Genomic DNA, 17116 nt, shown 5'->3' on the forward strand with positions numbered 1-17116 from the left:
TCACACCTGAGATTTAAAACATTTAGATGATTATTCATGATTACCCAAGGCAAATTGGTTTATTTCACTTCCTTTTCTCAGTGTTTATTTGCCATCTATAAACACTAGTAGTTGCTCTTATTTTATTACTTTTAGTATGAAATAAACCCAAAGTTAAATTTAAGAAATCTCTTCCAGAGGTGTTTTTCTTATCAAAGCATAAGATTTGAAAGGGGGAATAATGTTGTCATACGAGAGTTAAATAATACAATAAATGCTATGATCAGAACAGAGATATCTAAAGACAGCTAAATGGGGTGTAACAATATTCAGGAAAGCAAGGCTTGAGTGTTTCTTAATTGCACCTAGCTACAAAAATAACAAAAGAATGTCCCACAGTTGGGCAATCATATAAATTTATGATTTATATGTAATCATATAAACACAGGAAAGAGAACAATAGATCATATATTAGCCCATACCTAGATATTGAGAGTATACTTACTGTGGTTAAATAAGCACTCCCTTTAGTGCAGGTGTGCTTATATGGATTCGTCTTGTTTAGTTGTTTTCTGAGATGAAATTGTTAAAAATCTTATTTTCATACAAATGATTAGGGAGCATCAGAATTGCCACTGATGAAAATATTCATCTAGCAAAAATGGTGACTGTACACAAAGAGCCAGATTTCAGTAAGCCTAGAATTTTGAAATGAGAGACAAGTTGGTCCTTTTCAATTGGCTTGAAGCATGCTAATGCTTCACAGACAATGATCTCAGCTATTATGACCAATATCCAGTGCTCAACACAGCATTGGGCACAGAATGGCAGAACTACTCCTTCTAAGCTTTGCAGTGTTGATGACTTTGTACAAATTAAGTTTATAAAAAGCTCTAAAGATTGAATAAATACCTAACCAATTTTGCCTTTTTGGGAAGGCTGTCAGTACACCCTGCTGTTTCTAAGCATGCCCCTCATGTTATAGCTTTGGACCATGCACTGGTGATGAATGGAGTTTTTGCATGCATTTTCTTGTAAGCTACATAGAAATTAGCCTTACTGATGTCACTCTGTCACTCATTTCTATTTGGATTACTCACTTTCTACCTAAGTGACGTTTAGCAAAGCCTCAGAAATGAAAATCTACAGTGCAGCAGGAAAGCTTTTAAATAGTAGCAATTGTTAATGAATGATACCAAAATTGAGGGTTAGGGGTGGTGGGGGATAAACATGTTTGGAAAGTGTAGAGTGAACAAAATTGAAAATATTGTTTTGGGTGTACCTGGGTGGCTCAGTTGGTTGAGCATCTGACTTCTGCTCAGGTCATGATCTCATGTCTCATGGGTTTGAGCCCCACATTGTGCTGTGCTGACAGCTTGGAACCTGGACCCTGGAGCCTGCCTCAAATTCTTTGCCTCCCTCTCTCTTTGCCCCTCCCCCACTTGCACTGTGTCTCCCTCTCTCTGTCTCCAAAATAAATAAACATTGAAAACATTTTTTTCAAACATCAAATAAGCAATTAAATTATAATTCAATATTAAAATAATTTAAAAGAATTTACTGCATATCCTTAAGTTGTGATGATAAGAAATCATGAAATTAGGGAGCTAAAATTTTAATTCTTAGGAGAACACAAAGTTATTATAATGGAAAGACTGGATGCCTTGGGTACTCTATGTGCTTTTGAGACATAAATGTTTCAAGTATTTATTTACTTAATACTTATTTACTTTGTAGCTGTTGTTATTAGAGGTAGGAATAGCTATGGTATATATGCTGATGATAAAGAAACAGTTCTATTTTTGTAATGCTTATATTCTAAGTTAGCAAGGAAAACAATAAGCATGTAAAAATAATTAAATGACTCTAGATTATAATAATTATGGAAATAAAATTAAGTAGAATTAAAAATCAACAATAAGAATAGAAACACATCAATTTAAAAAGGAAAAAACCTAATAGGGAAAACGTTTAAGACAACAAATGTTCAATAGCAAATAAAACATCATTAGTTACCAGGGAAATGAAAATTAATATCCAAAGTGATTCCATTTGACACTCCTGGAATGGCTAAAGTAAAAACGATTCACATTATCTTTGGTTGAAGAGGATGTGAAATAACAGAAACTCTCATTCATTGCTAATAAGTATGTGAAATGTACAACGACTTTAGAAAACACTTGGCCTGTTTCTTATGAAGTTAAAAATACATTTTCACTATTATTCAGCACCTTAATTCTTAGATATTTACCAAAGGAAATAAATATCCGGTAGACTTGTCAAAAAGACAATTAGATATATATGCCTGAAGCTCAGAAAAAGGACATAGCTGATTATATACATTTGGGAGTAATTAGTGTGTTTGATACATGTCGTCTGCATTGTATATATGGATGGAAGAATGAAGAGGAAAAACTATAAAAACAAGAATTAGCAATAGATATCCTAATTTATTGTTTTTCTGGAGGTAGTGTACCAATATTTTATGGTTCACCAAGTGATGATGAAAAACATAGGATTATGGTTGGCAATTCCACTCTGGAGTGTGTGTGAGAGGGAGGGTGGGGTGAGAATAAAGAAAATAAGAGTTACCTTACCTTATCCTTAGTCGTTGGGTGTAGGGTAAAACAGATGGACACATCCTAGGTTTTCATAACAGTTGGGATGCTCTATGCCATTCTCTCCTATTTTATTTTATGTTTAAAATTTTTTTAATGTTTATTTTTGAGAGACAGAGACAAGGCACGAGTGGGGGAAGGGCAGAGAGAGAGGGAGACACAGAATCTGAAGCAGGCTCTGGGCTCTGGGCTCTGAACCGTCAGCACAGAGCCTGACATGGCACCCAAACTCAGAGCTGTGAGATCATGATCTGAGCCAAAGTCAGGCGCTCAGCCGACTGAGCCACCCAGGCGCCTCTCTCTCCTATTTTAAACATCCATTGAGAATAATTTCCTTTATCCCTTTTCCTTCTTTCAAGGACTTTGTAATAAATGCTTCTAAGTCATCTTACTCTTTCCACGATCTCTTCTTCTGTCCTTTATTTCTCTGCTCTTAGTTTCTACCATTATAGAAACTCCATTATACCATGGGGAGCCAACTCACCAGAGTTTTAGTAGCTCTGCCATCTCCAAAATGGTCACTGTTTGGATGCTACAACCTCTAGGGTTTGTGGAGTAATATTTATAGTGAGTAAGAATTTTAGTGATACTTTTATACTTCCCAGTTGCATTTGTTCCCTGGGGCTCCCAAGAGCTTGAAGGATGAGAAAAAGGAGTCCCTGCATTGCCGAGCTAAAGCTGACTCTTTCCTTGGGGTTAGTTTGGTTCAGTAGTCCAGTCATGGTTTCGCATTGTTTGTGGGCTTTATACTGCCCAAGATGACACTGGGTGAGGTCACTTCATGAGAGCTACACATAGTGGTCAAAATGCAATAAGGAGTTCTGACTTATTTTATAAATCATTTCACCATTTTTACAAGTCTCTGCAGTAGACTCTGGGATATCAGAAATAGAAGCCATTTACCATTTAACAGGAAATAAAATTCAGAAAAATCAAGAGACAGAATTAGGTCATAGCAATCAGTGCCAGAAAAGAAACTAAAGTCAAAGACTACTGAATTCCTCACCCAGCACTCTTTCTAATGAATACTTCAGAGTATTCCCCTTTATTCACAGGTTATTTGTGCAGATTTGATCTCCGCATTTGTGCCACAAACTATGATAATAACAATGAGGCAGAGGTTGCTAGTTAGGCAGTTTACTATCATGTGATGTCTTAAATATCTATGATGAGTTCTAGCCCAATGATCATATTAATAGTATGCAGAAGGCCAGTGGTAAATTTCAGGTCCAACTCTAAAGGCCAGAGAATCAAAACCTCTGATGGTATAAGTCCCAGTCTAAGAGTAGGAGAAGACTGATGTCCAGCTCAGGCAGACAGGCAGGGAGGGGGAGGGAGGGAGGGGGAGAGAGAGAGAGAGGTCTCCCTTTACCTTTTTGTTCTATTCAAGTTCTCAATGGATTGAATGAGGTCCACCCACATTGGGGAAAACAATCTGCTTTACTCAATCTTCCAAATCAAATGCTAACTGCTTTCATTTTATTTTAATATTTATCTATTTATTTATTTTGAAAGAGCCAGAGCCAGAGACAGAGAGATGCAGGAGAGGGGCAGATAGAGAGAGGAAGAGAGAATTCCACGGAGGCTCTAGATCCCACAAACTGTGAGACCATGACCCAAGCTAAAATTGAGAGTAGGACACTCAACCAACTGAGTCACCCAGGCACCCCAAATGCTAACATCTTTCAGAAACACACTCAGATACACAAAGAAATAATGTTTAACCAAACACCTGATAGCCCAATCAAATTGACATATAAAATTAACCATCACCCTGGGTGGAATGCAAAAACTAGGGAAATGGCCTTCAGAATCAAAATCAGTAGCATCCAGATATCTATTGCTCCAACACCATATATTGAAAAGGAAATTCCTTGCAATATCATATTTGTCATAAATCAGATCACAATATAATCATGTGTTTTTTCTTGTACTACCCATTCTGATCAATTGGTTTATTTACAAATATCACACTATCTTAATTAGGCAGTTGCATAAAAATTCTTGAAGTGTGTAGTCATATAAGTCTTATTTGTGAGATTCTTTGTGTTACCTTGTGCATTTGAAAATCAGCTTGCCAGTTTATGCAAAAATATCTGTTGAAATTTTTATTGGAATTTCATTAAATCTATATATCAATTTGGAGAAAATTAACACCATTGCATCACTGAAACTTCTAATCCACATACATAATATATCTCGATTTATTTAAGTTTTCTTTATTTTTTCTCACCAACGTATTCTAGTTTCAATGCAAACAACTTGGGACATCTTTATTCCTAGGTATTTGATTTTTTGATGCAGTTGTAAATGGTATTGACTTACGAATTTCATTTTCCATTTTTTTCTAGAGTTTGGAAATGCAATTGATTTTTGTGTATTGAAGGTCTATGTAGCGATCTTACTAAATTTACTTATAAATTCAAATATTCTATTTATTGATACTTGTCAATTTTTCTATCCACAGAATGAAAGTTATTTGCAAATAATGACTTATTTACTTCTTTACAATCTTTATACATTTTTTCCAAGCATTTACTAATTCACCACTGCATATGATTGATATTCACTGTAGATTTGAGGAAGATAACCTTTAACAGATAAAGCAATTCCCTTATATTCTTACATTTATGAGATTATTTTTACTACCAGCTCATGGTGAATTTTTTTTGCATAATTTTCCTAGATCTGTTGAGAAATTTTTATTTTCCCTCCATTATTAAGGTTAGTGAGGTGAATTAGATATAGATCAATTTTCAATGTTTAAAGCAACTTCTGATTCCCATAATAGACCTCACTTATTCATAATATATTTTTGGTTTTCTTGGGCTCAATTTCAAATATTTTGTTTAGAATTTGTATATCTAAGTTAATGAGAGATGTTGGCTTGTAATTTTCTTGTATGTAATTCCTGTCAGTGTTTATGCCAGGTTTATGATAACTTCAAAAAAATATACTGGAAAGTGTTCCCTCTTTTTCTGTTTTCTGAAAGCATTTATGTTATTTCTTCTTTCACTCTTTAGAAGACTTTACCACCAAGGTAACTAGGCCCAGGCTTTTCTCTTTTAATTATGATTTCATCATCTTTAACAGATATAGAATAATGCAGATTTTGGGGGGAAAGTTGTATTTATCAAGGAATTTTTATACTGTGTCCTTGTCAAATTAATTATCATAGTGGTTCATAGTGTAGTCTTATTATATTTTAAAATATCTGTAACTTTCAATGTTGTTTTTAAATACTAGATAATTTAAATTTGTGTTTTTTATTTTTCTAAAAGTTTATCTCATCATTTTTCTAAATATAACTTCAGCCTTGTTGATATTTTCTGTTATATATATTCTTTGTTTTATCGTTTTTTGCTTATATTTGTACTATTTCTTGTCTTCTATCTTTTTAGGGCTTAATTTTTCTGATTTGCTGTTTTTTTAGTTTTTTTAATTGTAAGCTTAGCTCTATAGGTCAGAACTTGAGGCATGGCTTAGTTTGGTTTTCTGCTTCAGAAGTCTCCACAGAAGGCAATCAATTGTTGGCCAGGGCTCCAGTCTCATCTGAGGCTGTATCTATCTCTCTACATATCTATATCAGAGAAAGACAAATACTGTATGATCTCATTGATATGTGGAATAGAAAAAAAAAACACAACAACTCATAAATACAGAAAACAGATTGATTGTTGCCAGAGGTGGAGGGTGGAGGGCTCGTGGAAATGGGTAAAGGTGGTGAAATTTTAAGTTAAAAATTTTTAAATAAAACAAATATATAAAATTAGTAAAATGATTTTTAAATGTGGTAATACACTAAATAAGGACACATCTCTTCTCAACAGCTATACTGCTGCTTCTTTATAAATGTATGATCATTCTATGACTCAAATGTATTATAGATTGCTTTCTATCTGCCACAAAATGCTGGGCATCAAATTAATATTTACAATATGCCTACTAAGTGTCAGATACCAAGCTTGGGCTGGGGATATGAGAAAATTGGGATGTAACTCAGGAGTTTTATGTAACTCACTAGGTTATGCTATTACACAGCCAAAGTTGGGATCAGTAGTGTGAAAAGAGGTCAGGTTTCAAGAACCCAAGTGACATAGATTTATCTTGGCTCAATTGCTGTAATCTTTGGAATCATTTGACTCTGTGAGCTTTAGTTTCTTCATCTAGGACCAACAGGAAAACTCCTCAGGGCAAATGTATAGGTAAAATAAGAATGTATATAAAGTGTCTGGCACATTAGGTAGACACATGGAAATGACAGATTGGAAAGTATGAAAGCAAAAGACAGAGCTCAGCTAACTCAATATCTTGATATTTTGATGAGACCAATGCTATGAAATGTGATATAATAGACCCCAAAGAAGGCTCTTTCAAAACCTAACATTTCAAAAGTGCATGCAGAAATGCACCTCCCAAATATAGACAAGAACCAGATGTCCAGTGCCGCCCCCCCCAAAAAAAGACATCCTAAAAAAAAAAGGTTCTTGTCACAAGAGTTGTAACTATCTGAGTTGATGGATATAAACTAAGCATATTGTGGTAATCAGTTTGCAATACATCTATATAAAATCATCATGATGTATACCTTAAACTAATACAATGTTATATGTCAATTATATCTCAACAAAACTGGAAAAATAAAAGACAAAATGATACATAAAGAAAATACTGTAGAAACATTAAATTTCAATATAAATTATTTACCAAAGATACATTTCAACACAAAAGATAGTAGGATAGTCCAATTGAGAATGTTATTCAAATGATGTTTGGAAAAATTATGGACTTCAAAGTCTCAAAAGAGAAGTCTCAGGTTGCTACTATAAAATATTCCTTGGAAACATTGGACTAATGCATGACATCATTAAAGAGGGGATCCCAAAATAGTTCAATGCACTTATCTGTGAAAGTCAAACCCTAAGGCTTCTATGCCTAGAAAACTGTTGACAGTTATGCCAGCCACAGCTCAGAATAGAGGCCTAATAGGCAGAACAGAGTTGGGAAGGGATTGTGCCAGAAATGTGATGGAAATTTCTAGGTTCCTTATAGGAGGTATATGGGATAACGTGAGGATTACAGTGTCACGAAGATGAAGATAATGAAGAAAAGAACACATAACACTTCAAACAGTACAACCCTCCCCGTCCACTGCAAAAGCCCTAAAAATTCTCAGTCTCCATCGTAAGCAAAGAAACAAACAAACAAAAAACTTAAAAAAGAATCTTAGTAGGAAGGAAGGAAAGAAGGAAGAGAAAGAAAGAAAAGAAAGAGAGAGAGAGAGAGAGAGAGAGAGAGAGAGAGAGAATGAAAAAGGAAAGCCACCCAGAGAGGCTGCACAGATGGGAAATCTTAACAGGTTCTGGGAAGATCTGAGAAGCCAGAAGATGGCATATCTTCCATAGGTGCCAAATAATAGTGTCAAGAATGTCCAGAGTAATGGGGTGCCTGGGTGGTTCAGTCGGTTGAGTGTCCAACTTCGGCTCAGGTCACGATCTCACGGTTTGTGAGTTTGAGCCCTGCATCAGGCTCTGTGATGACAGCTCAGAGCCTGGAGCCTGTTTCGGATTCTGTGTCTCCCTCTCTCTCTGCCCCTTCCCCACTTGTGCTCTGTCTCTCTCTGCCTCTCAAAAATAAAATAAATGTAAACAAACAAATAAACACCTTTTTAGAAAAAGAATGTCCAGAGTAAAGCTTTCAACCTCAAGAGCCAAAGTTCTGGGGTAACATGTACTTCCACCCAATCAACCCCCACAACACAAAAGCCATGTCTGAAACAGAAGGCAGGAGAGGCATCTAGGGGATATGCAGATCTCTTTAAGTATAAAGTTTGTTTCTTTAATTGCCAAACACTCCCACTGTAATCCAGTTCCACTTGGCTAAGGCTTGGCAAGACCCTCAGATAAGGAGTAGTCAGGGAAAATTCCCAAGTTACCACAGAATCCAGGCAAGGAAGACTTCCTTTGAAGCAACAGGAAAAAGGATTCACAGAAGAAAGTTTTCATTGCTGTCTGATATACCAAGAAAAAAGAGAATCAGAACTCATTCCAGGATTGAAAAATGAAATTTCCCTTCCAACATGAAAATAATTGCTGACTTTTATTAGCAATTCCAAAGGTGGATCTGATCCTTTTTACCTCTTACAACCTCCTCAGTAACTTCTGGATTCCCTGCTTGATCTCTTTGGTCCTCACACCATAAACAATGGGGTTCAGAGCTGGGGGGATGAGGTGGTGCAGGATGTTGAGCAGGATGGGGACATCTGGGGGAATTCTCTTCCTGGCCAGGTTAGTGATGACCAGAACCAGCAGGACGGTGCTGAAGAAGAGGATGAGGATGAAGTGGGAACCGCATGTGCTCAGGGCCTTGGCCGCAGCACCCTCAGCCTTGATCCTTAGCACAGCTTTCAGGATGAAGGAGTAGGAGAGAACAATAAGGATGAGGTCAGAGCCCAGGAGGGTCCAGCCTGCCACAAACTGGTAGAGCCGGTTGAAGGTGATGTCATCACAGGAGAGTTTGGACACAGACAGGTTAGTGCAGATGCAGTTCTTGATGGTGTTCTCTGCACAGTATGTGAGTCGAGAAGACAGGACAGGAACAGGAAGAGAAAAGAGGCCATTCCGGGCCACAACAAATATGGTAGCTCTAACCACAAAATGGTCGGTGATCATGGATGGGTATCGTAGTGGGTGGCAAATGGCCACATAGCGGTCATAGGCCATGACCATGAATGTACAAGACTCCATGGTCAAGAAACTGTTCATGATGAACATCTGGAGGAAGCAGGCAGAGAAGCTGATGGACCTGAGGTCAAACCAGAAGATGGCCAGGACCTTGGGGATGACAGTCAGGCAGAGCACGATGTCCAGCAGGGAGAGGAGGCTGAGCAGGTAGTACATGGGCTCGTGCAGAGAGGCCTCCAGCTGGATAGTGAGCAGGAGGGTGGCATTGGCCCCCATGGCCAGGAGGAAAAGGAGGCTGAGGGGCAGAGACAACCAATGCTGCCAACTCTGGTAGTTAGGGAAGCAGATGAGGAGGAATTCGGAGACTGGAGCAGTGGAGTAGTTGCTGGGTGAGGCCATGTAAAGTGTCCTGATCACTCTGGAAATCCAGAGTTCCTACAAATGTAGGACAAAATATATTAACAAAAATTATGTGTTCTAGATGTTGTAAAACTCAGGTTTCCATTGGGACACTTAACCTGTCTCAATGAACTTTTCAAATCATCATCATCATCATCAATCATTGCTGACATTTAACTGAACACTTGCTATGTGCCAACTCTAAGCCGAATGCTTTATAATTATTATCTTATTTCATCCTTTACAAAAAATCTTGAGAGTAATTAATACTGTTATCTTAATTTCACAGATAATGAAAGGATACAGGCAAAGAGGAGCAGAGTAGTTTAATCAAAACTGGCAAATAGTTTAAGTGGTGAGATCAGGACGGTGACAAGAGTCTGACTGGAGTTTCTGCTTCCAGCCTCCACACATTATGTAGCTTCAACAAGCACAATTAACTAAGTCCTACCTTCCCTCAGAGTTTACAAGGAATAACTATATTTCACTGACTATGTGGAGGTCCTAGAGAAGCCTCTATAGACATGGACAGGGCTTGTCAGGGTTCCTTACTTTTATTCAGGAAATAATTGAATTAGAGGTAAAGCATTCTTGACTGCACCCAACAGCAATAATTTCTTACTGCCCCAAAGGAGATTTTATTCTAAGGCATAGTATATATCACTGTCTCACTGGATTATTTGCTATTGTTTGTCTTTGGAAGTTTTGAGTGTTTTCTTTGGTTTGGATCCTTTAGATGAGACTGCATTTTATGTTCTGGTGACAGAGACAGTCAGTAATTAGGGGTACACCAGGAGGATATAAAAATTGTAAGTTCTGGGTTAAATAGGTGATGGAGATTAAAGAGTGCACATGTGGTGATGAGCACCAGGTGATGTATGAAATTATTGAATCACCATATTGTACATCTGAAACTAATATAACACTATATGTTAAGTGTATTGGAATGTGAACAAAAAGTTTAAAAAATTATAAGTGCTATGACAGTTTTTTAAATAAAAGAGAAAACAAGTCTTTGAAGGAGTCCAAAAGAGGAACACATTTTGAAACTTAGAAAGTAGGAGAAGTATCTTGTTAGCCTGGGCAGGTAGTTGAGAGAGGCCTGGAGACTGCAGCAACATCCAGAGTTTGGGACTAAGAGTAGCTGCCATTTTATGCCTGGAGCATTGAATAGTGTGGTGTTATTTTCAGCTCACTCATGAGGGTTCCTTGACTTGCACTATTCTAGAAGGACTCTGGGATCCCTCGATATATAGTCAGGCTATAAACTAACCTGTCATAGGAATTCTATCCAAAGGTGAGATACTCTAATCATGGGGCCTTGACTGATGCACTGTTAACTCTTTTCCCACTCTGAGAGAGTCCAGGTTTGGAGGATTCACTCTGACAAAGACTAGGCCAAGAGCATCATGGATCATTTTGGAGGCCACTTTCTGCTCTATTCTTTGAGTCAATAGAGTCCTCTGAGTTGTCCTGTATTGCTGAAATTGCACTAACCACCTACCTGCTCCTTGGATAGTGATCTTTCCTTTATACAAAGAGCCATTCCTTGTTTCAGGATGGACAAGAAACAATGGATTGGACAAACATTTCAAAATCAGAATCAGTAAGAATTACATGTAGGGGATGAGTAAAGAAAGACATTAGAGTATTCATTATTCAAAAATTGCCCAAATGTGTACTTACTGATCACTATTGGGCAAGTTGATATGTAACAAACTGAAGAAAGATGAATGAAACAAGGTCTTGAATCTTGAGTCACAATGACTTTATGTTTTTGAACTTGAGTGACAGAAAAAATAAAATCTTTATTACAAAATTAGAAAAAGGAATGGGAAAAAAGGATAGAGTTTTCAGAATAAGAATATGAATTTATATTTGAATTGTTATGCAGGAGATATTTGCAAAATATACAGGTAGAGATTTTAAGCTATCATTGAAAATACAATATTCCTGGAATTCAGTAGGAAATTCAAGTATGCAAATGAAGATGTATTTGCATTAAAAAATAAGGTTAAAGAGGTATTAGCATATAAAATAATTGAAGAAAACCTAATAATGACTTAAAATCTAAAACTTAGACTGATAAGAATTTTCAAGTAGATTTTGTAGATTTAAGAGAAAATGGAAATATTTGATAGAGTAAGTTTCTAGAGAGAATGGGGGGAGTTAATTCAATAGCATAAACAAGGACTTTTATTCTAGCTTCTTCCACTCCTCTATTCACAGAAGAAAATGTCTATACTGGAAAATAAAAAGGATAAGTATTATCCACATGGCAAAACTGTAGGCCTTGGGCTGCCTAGTTGGCTCAGTCAGTGACTTTGGCTCAGGTCATGATCTCACAGCTTGTGAGTTTGAGCCCTGAAAAGGGTTCTGTGCTGATAGCTCAGAGCCTGGTGCTTGCTTCAGATTCTGTGTCTCCCTCTCTCTTTGCCCTTCCCCCACTCTCTCTCTCTCTTTTAAAAATTAATAAACATTGAAAAAATTAAAAAAAAATCTGTATGCCTTGGGTTAAGTAGTTTGGTAATGAAACAAAGCAGAATAAAAAAAATGATGTTGGATCTCTTACAGAATACTCAAAACAAAACAAAAAAAACAGTCATACCCATCATTGTTTTCTATTACAGGGTGAGAGAAAGTATCCTGTTGCCTAGAGGAGAAATGCTTTTCCCACTAAAGTAGGAGGAAATTATCTGTGTTCATGGATACTTTTGGAGGTCAGTGGAAAGTTCTTTTTGTTCTGTTTTGTACAAAATGGTGTTACTTTCCAGGTATCCTAGTCTTTAGAAAGCCAAACATTTTCTTCACTTGCTTTGTGTCTTAACAGGCATCATCAGTCTTGCTATTAAAAATATGGCAGCCAATATTCTTGGGTTGGCATCCTGAAAATGAGTTCTTTCTGTTCCGTTTTAACAATGGCCCCAAATGAACAACATATATTGTACATACATATGTAAATACATAATATGTAATATGCACATTGTAAGTAAAATGCAATATACATGCATACAATACATATAATAATATATTTTTTGTAAACACAGAGTACAACTAATGGTTGCTGCATGGGGAAAAGGGTGGGAGTTGGGCAAAAATGGCTGAAAGGGAGTGGGAGATAACAGGCTTCCAGTGATATGGTAACTATACTTGTGGTAAGTACTGCATGATTTTAAATTTGTGGAATCACTATGTTGTACACTTAAAGTTAATGTAACATTCTATGTCAACTATACTCAAATAAAAAATTAATTTTAAAAAAAGATGCTAATGAGACCATAACTGTCATATAAAAGACATCTTTGAGAAACAGAGCTACGTGTCTTTAGGAAAAGTATTCAAAATAGTTGAAGTTCACCAAAGGTAGAAAATAGAAGCTAGCCAATAAGTCAGTTTTAGGCATATAAACCTATGTAGGAATTTTTTACATGGTAAGCAGAATTATCTGTGATAATTGGCTCAGATCCAATTATCCTAGCATGTGGGATCTATGTTCTATAAACTCATCTGCTTTGATTCTTGTTGTTTGTTGTTGCTGTTTGTTGTTTTTGTTGGCAACTGTCTTTTTTCCCTCACTACTAAACAAAGAGCTAAGTGGCCAAGTACTAAGAAAGGTGACAGTAAGGGCTGTCATAGCCAAACAAGTAGAAAAGAGTTGGGGAGTCATGGCAGGATGAGAGAGGGAGCTCAGGAAGCAAATAATTAGCATAGTTGGGATTACTGATCCTGCTTACCTATCCCATTTCTATGAGAGTGAAGTATCTTCTCTATTGCTAGAGAAGATAATGAAGGTATTGATTTGATCTAAGGACTTTCACTTTGAATATCCCAGATTTTCCAAATACAGATTATTCTCACACACAAACACACACACACACACACACACACACACACACACACACACACATGCACGCATGCACGCATGCACACACACACCTTTCTACCCATTGTAGATCTGCAAGACGAATCAAGGATTCAGGAGTTCTAACTGGGGTGGGGTTAGCTCTTTCATATACTTACATATGTAACCAGGAAGATGACCTTCATTATGAATTAGAGAAATAATAAGACAGAAAACATACCCACTTTTTTGGAAGGACTTCTGGTTTCCAATAACCTCAAGTTCTGGATCCTCAGTGACTTGATCTATTTAATAAGCAAGAAATCAGTCAGTGCTTTGTTGGTACCTGATTATAATGTTAGGCATACAAATGTACCACATAGATTAAGCAATACAGGTATTTTCTGAGAGCTTAAGTAATAGAGGAAAATTGACTTAAGAGCACTTATAAAACAGTATAGTTGTGGCTCTAATAAAGTTGATCTGGGGTGCCTGGGTGGCTCAGTTGGTTGAGTGTCCAACTCTTGGTTTTGGCTCAGGTCATGATCTTGTGGTTTGTCAGTTCAAGCCCCATATTAGGCTCCGTGCTGACAGTGCAGAGCCTGCTTGGGATTCTCTCCATCTCTCTCTGTCCCTCCCCTGCTTGTGCTCTTTTTTGCTCTCTCTCTCTCTAAATAAATAAGTAAACTTTTTAAAAAAGTTGATCGTACAAACAGTGGGAAGAGAAGAATGAAGCAAGTGATATGGTTGAAAAGTTGGCCTCTGACAAGTGAATTCCAAGTCTGGCTCTTATGCTCATTGTATGAGCTATTTAAACTCTATGATACATACATTCTTCATTTATGAAATGGAAAAATGATATTTAACTTCAGGTGTTGTGGAGAGAAAATGGGGCTATGATCTCCTGAAGTCATGTTAGGCCCAGAGACACAAGCAGTTGAGAGCATCAGAGAAGGATACAAAAATGAGGCAAATCCACCTGGGGGAGAAGAAGGACTCTCTGTGTAGGGAATGGTAAGAGAAGAAATATCAATGTGGATGATCAGTATGATTGGTGGTGAGGTGCTAGGGGGTGATAGATCCTAAGTTCTTTGGGGGAAGCAAGCAGGAGAGCAGAGGGTCAGGAGACATGGTTAAGGTGTGCAGGGGCAGCTCTGTGAGGTCCACCTGAGGGCAGGCATTATCACATACACTGTAAGGAGGCCCAGAGAACTTGAAACAGGGAAGTGATGTGCTGTAGATGGGACACAGGGAATCACACAGCAGGGAGGGAGGCTTTCAGAGAGTCCTGAACAGTACAAAGGAAAAGTGATGAAGATCTGAATGCAGGCCATGTAGGTGGAGAAGAAGGATGTATTTGAGGTATGGGGAGAACTACAGGATTTAGTGTAAGAAAGGATGAGCAGGCAGAGAGACTGGAGTCCAGAATGTCGCCAAGCACCTTTTAGTGATACAGGGAAAAATGTCCTTTTCAGACCTCCTATAACACTGGTATTTTCTCCCAGGTAGCAATATACTTTTGGCTCTGGTTTAGTAAATTCCATAAGAGCTGGGACCATTTTTCCTCTCTTTCTGTATTCTCCTCAGTGAAACTGAGGCCTCCTAATGTGAGCAATGAGGACTTGTTGGGCATCTGGGACATTGTTCTGATATTCAGTATCCAGTTCCAGTACTGATGGACTGACATTTACAAAGGGGTGATCCTTGTGCTAAGTACTATTGACCAAACATGGTCTGTGATGATGATACACTGACAGTCTACAAAGGTCAGGCAAGTCTTGAATAAACAAAATTACAAGAGAAGACTCAAGCCAAGACTGGAAAATGGAGTGACCACCTTGACTCATAGATGAATTTAGACGAGGACAGAAAGGAAGATTCTCACCCAGCCAGGCACAGGACCTTGGTCACCCAGCCATGGTATGGGAGGGGGCCTTGGAGTCTATGGAAGTTTGCAAACCTTTATGAACACAAAATGAATCAGCCTCATCCCTGAATGAAATAACAGCATGAGGTCACTCCCTGCCACTCAGCCTTACACCAGATCTAAGCATCTTAGCAGGGTCAGCATGTACACCAGGCCCTATTGAAAGAGTTCCTTTTCCTTTATGTACTAGGTTCCTGGATTTCTCTCTCCTCTCATGATCTCCTTCCTCACAATTTTCCTGCTTGGTCCAGCTTGAGACTCACCAGTTTCAGAAAGCTGCACTGCTGCTGTTTCTGGCTGCCAGAGAAAGCACTAAACTGACCCCTCCATGAGTTCTGGAGGCTGGTTTTATGAACTCTGGCTCCACTGTGCCCCCTCTCTTTCCATTGCTCACCAGAGTTGGTGCCCTTGTTAAACACTTGGGCCCTCAGGCCCTATGGTCTATTTCCCAAGAGAACGTATTGTAAAAGGCTTAATTCGGCATTTTCAATAAAGTAAGGGCAGGGGGCTCTTGGGGAGTCTAAATAAAGAAGCTCTGGGAAAAGAAGGGTAAGGAAACTGCATGATGAGAATCTTCTCAGGGAAAATTTATACGGATGCACCTGAGGGGAAGAAGTGAGTAAACTCTCCTCAGCCCTATAACTCCATGGAGGAGGTGACAGAGGAACATCCCCAGAAATCAAAGGACATGGGCCTCAGAGGAGCATGGACCATGGGCAACCAGGGGCCAAGGAGCACTTTCTCTGTGAGCCCCTCTCCTGCAGTGGGAGCACCAGTGGTCTTGACACAAGCACATCCCTGGGAGGGGTCCTGTTTACACACACGTGGTCTCATGGCCAAGATTTTACCTTCATGGCTGTGCTTGGTTTAAACTCTGTCACATAAGTATGGGAAAGTTCAACTGTTAACAATCTTCACCTTCCACAGGGCAACACTTGGCATTGCTTCCTTGGGGAACAAGTGGAACTTCCACCAGTGCAGCCACCTCTTTGCATTGATGCACAGTAGGACTTAGAAAATAGCCTTTCCTGTGGACCTTCCCAGATGCGTCTTAGGATAGGGACTTTCCAGCTAAATGTAGGATCTTTGGGGTTTGGGGCACAGGAATCTTGGAGAGAGGAGAGCAAGTGGAGTCTGGTTCTAGGTCTCACACTTCTTACCCACAACTGCTGAAGAAGACATCAGGGCAGGAATGTACCTGGAAAATAAACTTGTTCCCTACATGCACTAACTACTCTCCTTGCCCCACCTCTGCCTTGCTACCTAGCAGGTCTAGGTAAAGCACTAAAGATCTTTTCAGCATAAAATAGGGTTGATAGACATACCAAATGAAGAAAATGAGTTCATGAGTGAATTATTGTTCCATGAAAGAATGTTGCTAAAGCATGCAGTTTACTCTAAGCAAAATATCCTTGTTCTCAAGAATTTCTTATAAATGATTAATCTCTTTTCACTGTCAGGTCATAATGATGCTGGGAAGAGATAATTGGAAGCTTAAGTTTGAACTCTTGTTCTACGACAGCCTGATCGCTTCTTCCTGTATAGTTTTCGTAAGTCCACAATTTTCTCATTTGTAATATGGGGATAATAAACTTTATGACAGAGGGTTTTGCAAGGATAAAATTACTTTTACTTTTTCATTGAAAAAACATTTTGACCCTACTTTGTA

The 17116-nt window shown here is 38.2% G+C and overlaps 2 protein-coding genes across 2 annotated transcripts in view; one reads left to right on the forward strand and one right to left on the reverse strand.

Moving 5' to 3' along the window:
- The window catches only part of LOC132677163 (uncharacterized), a 286729-nt gene extending 269613 nt beyond the window's left edge, over positions 1 to 17116 (forward strand). Inside the window, exons 3-4 of the mRNA XM_078433992.1 lie at positions 12310 to 12399; positions 16908 to 17116. Of these exons, the coding sequence (XP_078290118.1) occupies positions 12310 to 12364 (55 nt within the window). The 3' untranslated portion in view covers positions 12365 to 12399; positions 16908 to 17116. The remainder of the gene's footprint in view (positions 1 to 12309; positions 12400 to 16907) is intronic.
- On the reverse strand, positions 8738 to 9694 carry LOC132676716 (olfactory receptor 56A4). The gene has a single exon (XM_060628740.1). The coding sequence runs from the start codon at positions 9677 to 9679 to the stop codon at positions 8738 to 8740; it is 942 nt and encodes a 313-aa protein (XP_060484723.1). The 5' UTR covers positions 9680 to 9694.

The sequence above is a fragment of the Panthera onca genome, chromosome D1 (genome assembly GCF_046562875.1).
Source record: "Panthera onca isolate mPanOnc1 chromosome D1, mPanOnc1 haplotype 2, whole genome shotgun sequence".
NCBI lineage: Eukaryota > Metazoa > Chordata > Mammalia > Carnivora > Felidae > Panthera > Panthera onca.